General features: G+C 44.3%; 1 protein-coding gene across 1 annotated transcript in view; it reads right to left on the bottom strand.

Moving 5' to 3' along the window:
* Nucleotides 1-16,966, bottom strand: part of Adamts17 (ADAM metallopeptidase with thrombospondin type 1 motif 17) — a 289,908-nt gene that overhangs the window by 107,311 nt on the left and 165,631 nt on the right. The window contains exons 9-10 of the mRNA XM_051206509.1: nucleotides 14,566-14,667; nucleotides 13,041-13,186 (exon numbers count right to left, since the gene is read on the bottom strand). Of these exons, the coding sequence (XP_051062466.1) occupies nucleotides 13,041-13,186; nucleotides 14,566-14,667 (248 nt within the window). The remainder of the gene's footprint in view (nucleotides 1-13,040; nucleotides 13,187-14,565; nucleotides 14,668-16,966) is intronic.

Below are 16,966 nucleotides of genomic sequence, written 5' to 3'. Positions count from 1 at the left end.
ACAAAACAAAACAAAACAAAAAAACCTGATATGTACTAGAAGTTGCCCATTTTTAGGAGGAAGGAATAAATAGTTCTCATTTACTTTATAATAAGTGGGGTGATTAATTCACTCTCACACAATCAGTCCCTGGACACTGGCCAGTTAAGTTCCAGCTCTGCCACTTTGGTCAGGGAAAGCATGAGGTCAGTATCTAGACTGACTGTGTGGTAAGCAGTTCTAGAGAAGGGGCTATGCTCACTGGCAGAGTCCACACATCTAAGGTACATCAAGACAGAATGGCAGGATGCTGGCCACAATGAGACTTCACTTAGCTTCTGTCAAAGGCCCCAAGGTATCCTTGAGAGACTCTGACCTACATAAGCTCAAAGCTTCCATATCTCTCTATGGTAAGAAGCTCCACTGTACTAAGGTCATGGTGATACAGTGTGATGACTTGCTTTTTATTAAAAATTCAGCATAAAAGACAAAACTTGCACTGTGGGTATTTACACACACACTCACATGCCTGTTACTTGCATTTTGTATTCACAAACCAAGTATGGGAGGGCTCATTTTCCTCCCTCTGCCATTCCTCATGTCCATAGGCTACCCTCTCAGCATCGTTTTGGAAGAAAGATGGAAGGATAGAGGGTGGAATAGGTCTTTATAAAAGTCTACCCCAGAGATCAACAAACCTTTTCAATGAAGGGCCAGAGAACAAGTAGTTTTGAGCCACACAACCACTATTGGTACACAAGCAGCCACGGGTAATGTGAAGTAATGGGTGCAGTTATGTTGATAAAACTTCATAAAAATGCGGTGAAGCAGATGAGTTCACTGCTCATAGTTTGCAAGATGTCTTAGGAACAACAAGAAGGAAGGCCCCTTGCGGGTCCCTGTCAGCTTCATAAGCACTAAATAGTTCCTTACAGCAGTGGAGAGAAGGTTGGGAAAATTATACAAACTGATGGCCCTTCAAGGGGCCATGAGTTAGATTCAAGTGAAGAAATGGCCATTCCTTTAAAGTGTGTGGTGAACTTAGATAGACACAACTTCATACCATGTCCCCAAGGACTGTGGGGTCAGGTACCAAGTATGCACAGAATGGATTTCTGTATCACAAAGCAACTATAGAAGGAACAGAGAGGGACTTGGCTCCAAAAGCCAAGAGAGACTTGAGAGAGACTTTCAAGGTAACAGGTAAGTTCTCACTGTGGATCAAGAAAGGATGCATGATGTAGCATTTTTCTGGCAAGCTGTTCCAAGTGAAATCATGTCAACCTCTCCTTAATTTGTATGTTAAAATTCTATCCTGCCCCAATGCCCCAGAATGGTCACCTTACTGGGAAATGGGGTCATTGCAGATGCCATTAATCAAGATGAGGTCACTACAGTGGAATACAGGTGAAGGTTACTGCTGCTGATGACCTACGTTTGATTCCTAGAACCCACATGGTAGAAGCAAGAGACCGGACTCCTGCAAGTTATCCTCTGACCTCAGCACTGGTACCCTTACACATGCACACAAGCATACACTAAATAAATATGAAACATTACAAAGATTTTTAATAGACAGCTGTACACAGAAAACTCTATGAGAGAGGGGAAGCAGAGATCTTGGTAAAGCTTCTGCTCCCCAAGGGACACCAGATATTGCCATCAAGTCACCAGAAGCTAGGAGAGGGGGACCAATTGTGCTGACTCCTTGATCTTAGACTTCTAGCTTTGCAAACTATGAGAAAAAGATAATCTGTTGTTTAAGATCTGCATGAGTGTGTTGTGCTACCCCTAGCAGGGTCTCATTGAGGCGTCACAAGCACCAGGGGAAGTAAGACAGCTCCTAGATGCTAAATCCTGAAAGTAGCAGCCCACTACATCTCATGTGTGCTCAAGCTGCCTCTCTCCAGAAAATGCTGCAGAAATCTGTCTCTATCTAGACAGCTAAAACTGTCATCAGTAACTGTTTTGAAATGTGGGAGTGTATGTAGATTCCTGGCAGGTAAGCTATAGTTCACTTTGGTCCACTTTATGCTTTAGTAGGATGGAAGCTAATATTCATCTTCCATCCCAAGCACTATGAGAGATAGTCAAGATCCTGAAGGAATCAGGGTGTAAGAAAAGTTAGATATTCAGCCTCAGGAGTGCTGACTGCTGTTTCTGACCACTGGGGTATAGACACAAACTGACTTTACTAAAGACCCTGACAGGTGACATGGCTTCTAGGGACTTTCAAAGATCTACTTCCCTACTCCTTACCACAATTTTCCCATGCTAAATGCCAATCAATTTCCAGGACAGTCAGGGCTACCTGGAGAGAACCTGTCTCTAAATAAATAAATATGCAAAATGAATGAATGGATGGAATGCATGCATGACAGACAATTTTGCATTAAGTCTTTTAAAAACAGGAGTTAGAAGGCTATGAGGCATGACCAAGAAAAGATACAGGGCCAGAAAGACCTGCAAAGTCTTAAACTTTTACTTCAGATTGATACCTGGCATGGAGATACCATTCGGTAAACAAAACAAAGGCATCCAAGAGGGCAAACCTGAAGCTACCACCGACTTAAATGTCCAGTTTTCAGCAAAACATCACACAGCACAAAAGAAAAGTATATATCATGTTAAGGAACCAAACAGACCCATCCATGATGAAGCCTGGGTATTAGACATGACAGACAACTGCTTTAAAACAACTGTCATCAAGATGCATAAGAGTGAAAGGAAAACACAGAGGCAGGGATATGGTGCATGAAGAGGAGACAGAATTATTCAAAAGAAACAAAAATAATATTCAGAGCTGAAAAGCACAATAACCAGATGAGTTCAGAGCAGATTTTAGTAGATGGAAAAAAGAAGCCATAAACTTGAAAAGACTTTTCTGTGTTCCGTGTTAGAACATGCAGACCAAGAGCAAACTGGGGAGAAAGGAGGTTTTTATATCTTACAGGGCACATTCCATCACTGAGGGAAGTCAGGGCAGGATCTCAAGGCAGGAACCCTGAGGTGGGAACTAAGGTAGAGACAGCATTGCAAGGCTGCTTACCGGCTTACTCAGCTTGCTTTCTTACACAACCCAGGACCACTTGCCCAGGGATGGCATCACCTGCAATGAGCTGGGCCCTCCCAGATCAACCATTAATCAAGAAAATTCCCCACAGACTTGCCCACAGACACAGACACAGCCCCTCAGCTGAAGTTTCCTCTTCCAGGTGACTCTAGCAAGTGTCAAGTTGACAAAAATCACAAAGTGTGGAATAATGTGTTTGTACACTGTGAAGATGTGTCACTCTGATTGGTTTAATAAAAAGCTGTATAGCCAATAGCTAGGCAGGATTTTCAGGGACACTGGGAAGAATAAAGAGTTACCAGTTAGACACAGAGGAAGGAGGATGGATAAAATGGAGAAGAGGTAACAAGCACATGGAAGAATATAGATTTTAAAAATATGGGTTAATTTAAGTTATAAGAGCTACTTAGAAAAAGCCTAAGTGAAGGCCGAGCTTTCATTATTTATAACAAGTCTCCATGTCATTTTTTTGGGAGCTAGACACCCAAAGAAAAATACATCTACAATTAAGTATAAAAAAGCACAATAAAAAGACTGAAAAAAAGAACAGAAAATACCCACTAAACACCACTCAGTGTACACCTTATACAAGTTTCAGAAGGAGAAGAGAAAGGGGTAAAGAAATAAAAGGAACAAATAATGGCTGAAAACTTCTGGAATTTGAAGAAAAATACAAAGCTATCAGTAGCCCAGCAAACACCAAGTGGGGCAAACACACAGGGACCCACACTGGGATATATTATAACTAAACTATCAAAGTATGAAGGGAATCTTGGAAGCACCAAGAAAATAAGGCAGGCCACATACAAGGCATCTTTAAGATGACTGTTGGTGGATTTCCCACAGGAAGCCTTGGTAGATAAAACAGTAAGCCAATATAGTCCAAATGCTCAGAAAACAAAACTATTAGTTAAGAATTCTGCATCAACAAACATCCCTTCAAAGATGAGGAGAAAAGCAAAACATTTCCAGATAAAAACTGAGAAACCTTGTTATCACTGGACCTGAATCAGAAAACAAAAAGCCTAAGGGTGTAGCAGTGGCACACATACCTTGGTGGTAACCAACAGCTCTCTAATTGGACTTAGGATCCACTCATGCCTGGGACTAGAAACCGCCAACTACCCAGGGCTGGTGAAGTCATACATCTTGGCTGGAGAACATACAATGGTTACTTTATTAAACTAGCATAATCTATGACTACATTCTGAATATTTGTCCTTAACACACAGGTAAGTAGTCCTCATCCTTCACCTAGGAAACTTCTCTTTGAAATAGATGGAGACCATCACAGAAAAGTCAGAACAAATAAAAATTCAGAATTTCAGAGCCTAACTCAGTGGATACACCTCAGGCTTAGGGAACACTGAGGAAGAGGAGGCAGAAAGATTGTAAGAGGCAGAGGTTCAGTGGATTTGTTGTGAGGGTATGTCTTCTAGGAATGTCGACGCTACACCAATAAAGTCTCACCAACATGACTGCCTAAACATGAGCTGAATAAGGACAATAGACATGCTAATGTGGACAGGGAAAAAAACCATAAAGTCTCAACCCTACACAACCCTACACTCCAGGCAATGAAGGAGTGCTGGGAAAATAGTCTACTCCAGGGAAGAATACACCAATTAGTTATCCAATGCCAAATGGTCACCCTGAAAACTTACGTACAAGCAATATTATACGGACTAAGTATGTTGTATTTAGAAATATATATATATATATATATTATACATACATATATATGTAATATACATATACAACATATATATTATATATATACATAAATAAGTATACATGTATATAACAACAACTAATGAAAAAATAGGCTATGAATTTGAAAGAGAACAAAGGAGGGCATATGGAAAGGTTTGGAGTGAAGACTAGGAAGGGAGAAATGATGTAATTATATTATAATTTCAAAAATAAAAGAAACAATTTGAAAAAGAAATGTAGGAGAGTATCTTTTAAATTCTAGTGAGAGAATACTTAACTCTGGATAGCATGAGAAGAAAGAGTCTCCAGTTAAAAATAGCCTTGATGTTCAGCTTTGTTAACACAAGGTTCTAGAGAGACATTAAAGAGGAACAGGCTTTCCTCCCCATTTCCCTAGGCATGATGCCCTGGGGCTGTCAGACAGCATCCACCCACATACCAGGGGATGACTTCAACTATAGGAACCCTTGAGCAGATTCCTGTCCTGGTCTAAAATTCAGCTTCCCCCCTCTGACATGCACCCTGCCTTCCTGAGGAGTTCAACTTACAAGTTCCCCCTGGGCTGTGGGCCCCATGATGAATCCAGTGTAAGAGCTGTGAAGGATGGTCCCTAATCAACCTTGGGCCTCTTCATCCCTGTGCACACATGTGGATGCACAGCCACACACATGCACAACACAACACACATACATGTATACACACATACAAATGGAGAGAGAGAAACAAGACCCGGAGCTCAAAACTTTGGTTAAAAATAGTTAGAATCGTTGTTTTGACCAACTTGGACAAGGTAGAAGACTGCTCAACCAGCCACATGGTCCACTACCTTGTGTGGCAGGATCACGTAGCCCTTCAATTCATATTCAGCCCTTCAATACAGTGGTTTCTCAAATTCACAGTTTTGCTTTCAGTAGTTTTAGTTGTGAACAATCAAACATTATCTAAAAATATAAAATGGGAAATGCCAGAAATATATTATCCTTAAGTTTTAAATGCCTTTACTACAGCAAATAGCTGTGACTATTCTGTTTATTGTGGTTATTAACCGCTTACAGTACCTAATTTTAAAGTTAAACTTCCCATGGGCCTAGATGTATAGGAAGAAGTATGGCATATAGAGAGTCTGATGTTACTCATGGTTACAGTATCCCAGTAGATAAGAGGGGTGGCAACCCCAGGGACAATCTAGAATAACCAGAACATTGAAGAGACCTTCCCACGTGTTTAGTGAATTTGTAGCCATTAGAAAAGCACACCCTTCATCCATCCACAGCATAGAAAGACAGAAAGAGGGGTTGTGGAGAGGGTATGGCTGGGCAGAAGGTCTGCAAACAGCTTCCTGGCAGAAGTTCTGTGGAGGATGACACAGGTGGGACCAGTTTACCACACATCCCATGCTGAGTTGCCTGGATGAAGCCAGGACTTTGGCTAGGACTTTGCTGGGCCAGCAAGGGCAGAGAGGAGAGGCTGGATCCCCATGGGGTAGGTGTGGAGCAGAGGCTGGGGCTCTTGTGCACCATGGAGGTCCTCTCAAGCTGTTCAGGGTGGATAAAAACGAAACATATTCAGGAAGATTACAATAACAAAAACCCAGCACGACATGGCAAAAATGAGGACAGTAAAAACAACAGACCTCATAATAGGATAGGCATTCCCTTTGAGAGCTGATAATGGGTCCACATCCTTTAATTAGAATTCCTTCAGAGAATGAGAAGACCCAGGCCTATGGGCTCTACAGCATAGGCTCAATGGCTCTGTAAGGCCTTGTGACAGGGAGGTGCCAGCAAGTTGAAGTCTTACCCTAAAGTAAGGAAGACAGTCTTGAGCTAAAATTCCTTCAGCTGCAGAAACTGAAAATCCAATGAAGATGACTGCTTAGTGGTGTGAGTTAGGGATGGTAATGAGAAACAACACAGAATTGCCCATCATTTGTCAAAGGACAGCCTGACAGAGATAGTTGGTAGGGGCATGAGGGTTTTTAAGGATACATCTTTGGGCCTGAGATATATAGCTTATTGCCATTCAACCATAAGGACAAGAATCTGGATAACCTGCACCTGCACAAATGTTAGGTAGCCATGGAAACCTATTTGTCATTCCAGCACTTGGGAGGCAGAGACAGGAGCCCCAGAGCAAGATGGCTAATGAAGTTAGTTGAGTTGTTGAGTTCAGGATTTAAGGGAGACCCTGCCTCAAAACAAAAGGTGGAGAGCAATCAAGGAAGATACTGGATGTCAACCTCCGATCTCCACAGGCATGTGCATAGACACCCACCACACATATGAACATACATGCCCCTGCACACACATATGAACACATACGTACCTGCACACATGACTACACAAATGCATGTAAAAAGATAAATTGTTAGTGTCTAAAAAGTCATCTTTCAGGACCTTCTAAAAGTTGATACAGTTAAAATAGACAGAAATAATGCCTTCAACAAGCCCTGCACAAGAAAAGGGTATCCAAAGGAGACAAACGCAAATGTTCAGCCTCACCACTGGTAAGTGGTGGTGAGACTCACACCCTAGGAGACATGGCCACTAGGAGACATGGCTACCAGAATGGCTACCACGGAAAAGACCAACGGCACCCTGTATTGGCGAGGAGGTGGAACCAATAAAAACTTGCCAGATTATGGCAGCACCGATGGAGCAGACACCATGCAAAGCTAGACAATTGGTCTATGGTCACACATGCAAGCACCTTCTCTTGCAGGGTGCTGGAACACACATGCATGGGTGCTGCAATGTGTGTGAGCCTGGCGGTAATGAATGATAATCGGCAGGGAGTTTTAATTTCCTGTAGGTTTGACTTTTATAAATATGTTTAAATATAAAAATAGAGAGTAAGGAAGTGAGGTTTTGAGGGGAAGCGGTGTGGACAGAAAGGTGAGTTGCATCCTCCCCTGAAGTCCCTCCTGGTCTCCTACTAGTGTATGCATCACAGCACCAGATAGAAGAGGTAAGGAGATGATAGACTTGGCAGATTGGGTGGTGGCACGTCTGTTCTTGCATGGGAAGAACAGGACATATAAATCCATGTAGGCTAGAAGAGGAGGCGCCAGCTGGTGCACCTTGTGGGAAACAGCAATTCTAGTGTTGAGGTCCCCTTTGAAAAGTATCTAAGCCATGAGTGTAACTGCTGCTAAGAGCTGACAACTCATTTTTTAAAAATGAATGACCCATAAAAAGTTCAGGTCATTGACACTGAAAGCCCACATGTGGGATCTCACTGGGGAAGCGGAGCCAAGCATAGTCACAGTACTCTACTTTGCCCTTCCCTCCACTGAACACCGAATAACCAGTTGCTCCCCTGACCCTTGTTGCGGCCATGGGGTGACAATGTTGAAGTGGTCCTGATGCTTTAGCTCTCCACTCTATCATGCAGGGGCTGGTGCAGAAATAGCTCTTTACACACATGCACCCGAGCCTTCCTCTCTGCCTTCCCCCATCACCCAACATCAGAATCCAAAATAGAAATGAATCTTCCACTAACTGACCAACAACAATATGGATGGCCGGGAAAGAACAGACTTAGGAAGCTGGTGTAAAAAAAAAGGACATTAAGAGCACTTGCTGTTCTTCCAGAAGACCTGGGTTCAATTCCCGGCAGCCACACGGCAGCTCACAGCTGTCTGTAACCCCAGTTCCTGAGAATCTGACACCCTCACACATGTATACATGCAGGCAAAACACCAATATACATAAAATAAAGATTTAAAAAAATTAAAGAAAATAAACATTAACAAATAAAACATGGATGGCTCCCCCCTGTAAACCCCAGGAAGTAAAAACACCAATAGCTATAAAAACCAGGACCAAGAAAAAAGGATGGGGTGGCGGGGAACTCTTTTGCCAGTATCTTTGGACAGTGAATAAACCAGCTGCAGAGTAGAGGGAAAGAGGCCAGGGATGTGCAGAGAAAGCCATAGGGAGAGGCTCATGGGAGGGTTGCAAGCCGTACACAGCAGTGAGCTCTGGCCAGCCTCTTGAAATATGGGGGAAGCAAGCTGCTGATTTAAGGAGTGAGACAGAGGGTATGTTGTTGTGGTCAGACCTTGGCTCAGAGGCCATGATCAGCTGTGCTTTGTAACAGTTACCACATAGGCATTGTTCAAGATCAGGCCCTACTGCTGCAAGCCCTAACTGCATGCATTGCTGAGCCAGTCACTTCAGGAAACACCAAGGCTGCTTTGGATCCTCCTGCTCAAAATCTGACCATGTTTTTCTTTTTACCTGGGTTGGCTCCAGGAAGGTAGGGTGGACTCTTGTAGAACATTTCCCAAGAAGACAGGGTAAGTTGTTCCCATTCCCAATAGGAAATTGAGCTGAATGACCATTCAGCAAATGATCAGATTGACGATCAAGATGACAACATTACAGTGTAATGTTCTAAGTTGTAACAGGCAAGGCTGGGGTATTTCTTGCTATAAGTGATAGCATTGCAGGGGAAGGGTGGGCTACACTGCCTGACTTTTTAGAACATTCAAGACTCTATACAGGTGGGGGGGGGGCTTATTGGTGATCTATTATTTGGCCTGATGACTTTGGATGACTTTGGTTAATTTTTGTGTTTCTGAATGGAAAAGAGACATTAGGGATATGTTATGGAGGCCTGGGAAGGACAGAAAGATGGCATCTCCTGGGAAACAAGCAAGGAGATGTCCCAGCATGTTTTATTGAGCCACTGCTCTGCTGCAGGCAGGGGAGGGAAGGTGAGCCTGCCCTAGGCCTTTAGGAAGCTCAAAGCAATGAGATCAAAGCAAAATCAAGTGAGTTAAGACACAAGAGACAAGGCAATGCTGGGGGAGCTCAGACAGAGTCGAGCTGCACCCCACTTTAAACAGGATGGTCAAGGAAGAGACTTCTCTGAGGATCTCAACAAAGGCAAGTTAGGGCCAGGACAGAGTACTGATGAAGGCTCTGGGTTGGAACACTGTGGCTGAAAAGTGAGTAGGCCAAATGGTGGCCATGCTGGTCCCCTAAGATACGCTGGCCTGGAACATGAGAATGTGACTTCATTTAGAAAAAGAAGAAGGGCTGCAGGAGAGGTACTTCAGGATCTCAGACGACATGACCTGAAATTCAATGGTAAGAGCCCTCCCAGGAGAAGAGAAGGCAGAGACCATGTGAAAGGACAGGTAGACAGTGGCCAGGGAGGACAAAGGCCACCAGAGCCACTGGAACTTAGAACAAATACAGAAGACACATTCTCTTTCAGGCATCCAAGGAGGAACCAGCCATGTGGATATCCTTGATTTGGGATTTCTGGTTTTTATTTTATTTATTTAGAGAAATCCCCATGCCTATTGGTTATTACCTACCTGTATGACATTTATATCTGCACAGTGGGGATAAAAAGGACCCTCTCCCACAGAACTGCCTGGCTAATTACCGCCAGAGCCCTTGCATTCCACAGTGCCTTAGGGAATTGACACAGGGTAATTGTGCCCCCTCCTTCACTAGACTTGTTATAAATGGCTGTAAAGGAGACAAAAAGGTAACCATAGACACGGGCTATGCCCTTGAGCAAGGAAGTGAGCAGGGAGGAAGAGTGTAGCTTACAAGGGATCCAGTTTGAAACATGGGCAGGGGACATCATGGGAAGGGGGGAAGAGTTTACCTGTCATTGCTAGTCACTGTAAACCCATGCCCTACACTCTTTAGACTCATTGCTTACTGAAAGCAACTTGTTGAAAAAGCAGCAGGTGGGTCTCTGTGAGTTTGAGGCCAGATTGCTCCACAGTTAGTTCCAGGACAGGCCCCAAAGCTACACAGAGAAACCCTTACTCAAATCAAAAACAAAACCAAACACAAACAAAAAAACCAAGCCTGGGAAGAGCAAGAACAGCGGCCTTCTTTTTCTGGTACACTTTTATCCCCAGTCTCCCAACAGCCATCAGGCCAGCAGAGACTGGGCAAGAAGGAACACCTCTAACACCAATGTGTGAGGGTCCCACAAGCCTGCAAGCCTGTCTGTGTGGCTGCCTTCTTAATTCTCTCAAACCTCAGTGAACAAGCGATAAAATTCATGATGGTGGCAGGGCTGGGGATGAGGGTCTTGGTACAAGTAGGATACGGTGGGTGCTGGTTGATAATGAAGACAGACAGAAGAAAACATTTGTGAGCACTTTCCCTTCTGGGGCCATTGGATCTGGAGGGATGGGTCTCCCAACACATACAGCAGAGCAGTTTTAAGAACTGGGGAGTCTTAAGGAGACTATCTTGCACAGTGCCCTCTGGGTATCTCAGAACAATGGATTAAGATGCAGCTAGGATTATGACAGGGAGCCAGCCCTGGTAGGAAGCCACACAGCTTTGGAAAGTCTTCTTTGCAGGTTGTCTTCTGCAGGGGATTTTAGCCAATACCACTGCAAGACAAAGGACAACACTGGTCTCTTAAAATAGTGCCTCATCCATTTTTCCCAGCACTGGGAACATTGTGGGAGGTGAACAAGTGAGTAGTCACATAAACACAGCCAAACTGCCCAGCATGTCAGGACATAGGGGAAGCTGGACATCTAGAGGCTCTGTGTGATGTGTATGGGTATCACCTGATATGAACTGGCACGTACGATAAGCAGGAGGCGGCCAGCATCCATGAGCTCTAAACGCGGAGCACCCGGGACAAACTTCCTTACCTGATACAAGCCCTTCCCACGCTGTGCTGAGCTGTAATTCAGCCCTATGATAGGAGAACAAGGCAGGTAGCTTCATCCCGGTTCTTCTGCTAGTGTTAATGATGATAAGGATCACATGTGAAACACTAACAGTTTTATTGGATCCCCACACATTTTTCCAATTTTTAGCAGGTAGGACTGTAAAAGCTGCCAGGTGCTGTAGGGTATGGAGGGTGACTGGACTTGAAGACTGGTCTGTGCCAGTTTTCACATTTGGCTGTTCCTTTTCTTTTATGCCAGTAGCCTCTAATAGGGGAAACTGAGGCCCAGGGAACCAAAGAGTCTTCCTTGAGGTCAAAGACTAATGACAGGACATCTGGGGCCCAAACCTCAGCTCTATGTATCCAAACCCACACCTCTCCTTTGGGAGCCCAAGGCATTATTTTCAACTGAGCCGTTAAAAAAAAAAAAAAAAAAAAAAAAAAAAAAAAAAAAAACCACCCTCCAATCATTTCTCACCACTCAGCTAGAAGTTTTTAATCATCTCCCCTACTAGCAAGATATCATTCAGACTTTCAGCTAAGAATGTCATTCCTAACATGTTAAACACCTACTGTGTGCCAGGCACTCAGCTGCGTCTAAATTGAAAAGACATTTTGCACAATGCCATTTGTTACAGCACAACTGAAAAATGCTATGTGACCACCCACTAAACTATGGATGTCAGCTCTCCTTATGAAGAGGGTTCCCAGCCTTGGCTGGTCCTTGGCATCACCTATGACAGTTAAGGCATCAACTGCATGGCCCACCCCCATGATTTGACTATGCATTCTGAGCATAGGGAGTTTTGTTTTTGTTTTTACAAACAAGAGGTATCTGCTAATTACTCATCATCATGACTTCGCTGTGGAAAATCATTTCATGTTTAGACACAATTTATCATTTGCTCACTCTCCAAACAGATGGGATCTGACTGAGGACATTCCAGAGAGAAAGCAGATGGTCAAAGGGAACTTTAAAACTGGGAAAGCTCAGAGAAGGAGAAAACCTTCTTGGGGATGTAATTATTATAATAGAGCATAAAAATTTATCCCTGAGTTTTCCAGAGCAAATGTCCTGGGGTGAACAGGAAGGGTTTTGATGTATCATAGCCCATAAAAAGGAATTTAGAGAAATATATCAGTTTTTTTCCTCTGTCAAGTAGATTTAGAAGGAGAAGAAATGAAAACCATTTAGCTGAACACTCAATCCATAGATAGTTCCAGACACATGTTCAACCTGCTCCCAAATCTGCAAGCAGAGAGTCAAAGGTTAGCCTCCCTTTCTGGAAGGTCTCCAGACTTTCTGAAAATGGCCCTCAACTAAATAGACCATGACATAGGCAAAACAAATTGTCATCTGTCTGTCCCAGGGAGTCTTTATACCACAGCCATGCAAGGGATAATGGAGCCAACTTTCCCTTGGACTCTACTGTGTCCCCATGATCAGAGAAAGCTCCAGCAAAGTTGACATGACACACTCAAGGCCCTCAATTTCAGCCTTAGTCTACCCTGTTTGCCTTTGTAATACAGTTCCTGGCATTAGAGGAAAAAGAGGAAAAATCCCTCAGGATGGGATGCTCCTTGCAGTGGGGTGTGAGGGGAAACTTACGGGGGGTTGTCACATTTCCTCTGCCGGAATCGTGCTCCGGTCCCACATGTTCGGCTGCACATGCTCCAGGTGCCCCATGGACTCCAGTCCCCGTCCACATGTTCTGGGATGGGCGTCTTGCTCACGCACTCTCCAGCCCGGCACCACTAGAACACACAAAAGAGCCACACTCAGCAAAGCCACTTATGCCCCCAAAGGACTGATTCCCCCTTGGTATCAAAATGCATTTTGAAGTTTCCACAGAAGTGGAGTGTTTCAGGGTGTGCACGTTTGCTAATGCTTGGTCAACTTGGTGCTGTAAACTCCCTGGTGTTTGGAGCGTGCCGCAACTTTATCCAGGAAATGTGCTCTACAGAGATTTTCTACATTCTCAGGAAGAGAACTGATCCTCGTGGCGTGAGAGCAGAACGAGGGTGTGTAAACGATGAATAATGCATGTGTATTTCTCTCCAGAAGACGACGACGTGTGCAGGATCTGAGGCTAGGGCTTCAAAGTTGGGCTTAGTTCTGAGAAATGACAAAGCCAGGTGTGGTGGCGCATGCTTTTCAACCCAGCACATGGGATGCTGAAACAGGAGGAGCACCACAAATGGGAAGCCAGCCTGGGCTAGCCAGATTGGTGGTGATGGTGGTGGGACACCTTGGTTCTTTCTGAGGATAAAGAAAGTCAAGCTCTAAAACAGATTTCACAAAGTGTGTGACTCAGACTTCCTGAGCATAGCATCAGAACAAACATTACATCTTTTTAAAAAAAAAATGTTCTTCCTAGACATCCAGTAAGCCAGCATGGTGGTAAAAGGCCGGAAACCCCAGCATTTGTGAGGTGAAAGCCTTGAGAATCACATGAATAAGGCCAGCCTGGGCTAAACAGCATGCTCTAGGGCAGCCTGGGCTACACACAGAGGCTCTATCACAAGAGAGACAAAAAAAGAGCAGGAGATAAAGACAGGAAGATGTGGAGGAGAGGACAAGGGCGGAGGAGGGGGAAAGAAGGAGCGGAAAAGGAGAAGAGGTAGGAGGGGATTGTGAGGAGGGAGCATGAGGGCCTAGGAGGAGGGAAAGAGGAAGGAGGGTAGAGGAAACAACAAACCAACTAAGGAAGGCTTGCAACTAAAGAGAAAGTTGGTGGCTGCAGGTCCTGCCTACTTCCTGCAAACCCTTGTAGTCTACCCCCTTCATGAGGACCAGCTCGCCGACTAAAATTTAAATAGAATCTGACATGGTTCTCATCAATGCAAGTGACTTGGCTTTCTGTGTACTACCTATTCATTAAAAGAAAGTTCACTTGTGTGACAAAAAGAGTTCATTTAACAATAATAAAAAAAAATCAAGGAAATGATTTATTCTCGTGGCTTTGTAAGAAACAAGGGCTCCGTAGACACATGTGCGTGTGTGTGCAGTGGGCTCCACAGGCATTACTACTGTGCTCAGGGCTGTTTCTGGGGATCCTAAGCAGAGTGCACACTGCCTTCCCCAAGAAGAGAAGCTCCGAGTGCAGGAGGTGTTGCTAGAAGCTGGGTATTACCTTGTCGGCCCCACACTCGGTGCCATCCAGGGGAGGGTCCAGCTTGGTCTTGCAGGATGTATCACCCTCTACGAGGCACCACAGCCCAGCACACATCAGATGCTGTGGGACAAAAGAAGCAACCATAAGTGCCTCAAGAGTGCATCCAGATTCAGGTCACAGCTGGGGTCAAGCCATTGGAGCAATTACCATTCAGATTTGGGATTTGAAACACCGGGAGAAAGGAGGGTCCAGTCTGGGAATCTAAAATGCTGACTGACTTCTTCGGCTCAGCGCTGTGGAATTCTTGCATTTACTCCTTGGAAGGTTTGTCTCATGGGACTGAGTTCAGGAGTTCCAAACTCATGGAATTCTGGGAGGTGCCTCCCAGGGGATGAAGCAGGTGGTCATGGGCTGACAAAGCATCCAAGAGACAGCTCTAGCCTAACTTCACCAGAGGCAGCTCCATGGCAAGGGGCCCAGGCAAGTGTGTTGGACGGTGAGTAAGGTGGGGGGTTAAGCACCTCTTGTGGGGGTCAGAAATGGGAGGCCAAAGTACAGAAGTAGCCTTCTATTCTTCTGGCCTTGCTTATACCTCTGCTTAGCTGGGCATAAATTATTACAGTATTTTACCTAGAATTACCACAAAAATAATTAAAGCAATTTTACTAAAACAGGAATAGGCATCTTTAAAAGACAGACTCCCAACTGTAATTAATAAGACATTTGGACTTTGACAGAGTGTTCAGAATGAGACAAATTATCAAAATTACCAAGGCAGGCACAGTGAGCAGACAGGACCATCAACCATATAAATGGGGGCTGGCTGAGTCTGTTCCATGGGGAGAGGGAGTCTGAGCTATAGTCTATATGTTGCTTGGGGGTCCTAGTAGGACAATCTCATTGCCCAAGGCCGTTGATGAGTTACACCCATCAGTGTACCTTTCTGCACATCTCTCCCTGCAGATGGCCCCTCACAGTATTTCCTGGGATTGCTTCCCACATAAACTACTTGCACCCAAATCCTCACCGTGATCATGGCCTGAAAATTGGAAACAGATGTTCCTACAGCGCTTTTAAAGATACAGTGCCTCAAGGATGCCAGACCCAATGGAGGCTAAGAAGCTTGAGTTGAATGGGAAGACCGTACCCTCCACTGTGGGGCCAGTGGATAGCTGGTGCCCTTCAGGCAACATGAGAGATCCCCTGCATCATGGTATAGTGAGGTGACAGTGAGGTTTGTAAAGGGTGTGCTGTGCTCAGGTTAGAAGTCTGCTGCTACAAGCAGTGTTAAACATCTGCACAGAACAGATGTGCAACTGTGCCTTCTGAAGTGAAGAAATGTGTAGAGATTGGAGGGATGAAAACCAAGGAGAAAGGAAGGGGGGAGCTCTTACACCAGGCTAAGGAAAGCTCGCAGCTCCTCACTTTTCAAGTGTGTGGGAGCTGGTCTGAGCCTTCACACGGGTCAGTGAAGTGGGATGCTGCACACATGTGTCCAGAAAAGTCTGCAGGTTCCCGTTACTGTTTACCTCTCCATGGAATGGTAAAAAGACGAGAACCTGGAGCACAGCACAGATGCTCCCACAAAGATGACTGCACCTCATTAAATGTTTGAGTCCTTGCACTTTCAATTGAGAGTTCTTCCAGACAGTTGCAGCCATCTTCAGACATGTGGTCACAAAGCAAGGCAGACCCAGGAGCACAATTAGGGGCAGGAGTTCTTAGGGTCATGAGGAATAATGGCCACATTAGGAGAGAGAGGAATGAAGTGGGGTGAACTGTTTATTGGGCATTTTATGGACAGGGCTGTCTCATGAAACTTCCCTAATTATCAAAGCCAAAGAGTGGGATGCTAGGTAGAGCCTTCTTAAACAAGACACAAACACACCAACAATAAAGGAGGAAAAAATACAAATAAATTATACTCCATTAAAACGAAGAGCTCGTCTATTAAAAGGCAAGTATAAAAATATGAGAGAAGGTATTCACAGTAAATGGGGAAGATATCAGCAATGCATATAACCATCAAAGTGTTATCTAGCACATAAAACAAAACAAAACAACAAAAACAAAGCAGCAAGCCAAAACCACAAAAATCAAGTAAGAAAAAAGTCTCAGGGGAAAATGGGCAGAAGACTTGAGTATTTCATAAGATGATATTTAAATAGCAATTAAGCATATGAAAATATGCAGAAATCTCTTCAGCCATCAGGCAAAGGAAAATTAAGACCATCTTTAGCTACTTCTACATACACTGAAAAAAACTGAGAATTCTCCTACTCTTCCTCCTCCTCCTTTTTGAGACAGGTTTCTCTGTGTAGCTTTGGCTGTCTGGAACTCACTCTGTACAACAGGCTGGCCTTGAACTCACAGAGTTCCCTCTACCTCTGCCTGCTGGGATTATAGGCATGTATGATCA

This window comes from Phodopus roborovskii, unplaced genomic scaffold, assembly GCF_943737965.1.
Source record: "Phodopus roborovskii unplaced genomic scaffold, PHOROB, whole genome shotgun sequence".
In the NCBI taxonomy this organism is placed as follows: domain Eukaryota; kingdom Metazoa; phylum Chordata; class Mammalia; order Rodentia; family Cricetidae; genus Phodopus; species Phodopus roborovskii.
The sequence above is the reverse complement of the archived record's forward strand: the minus strand, read 5'-3'. Positions and strand labels throughout refer to the sequence as shown.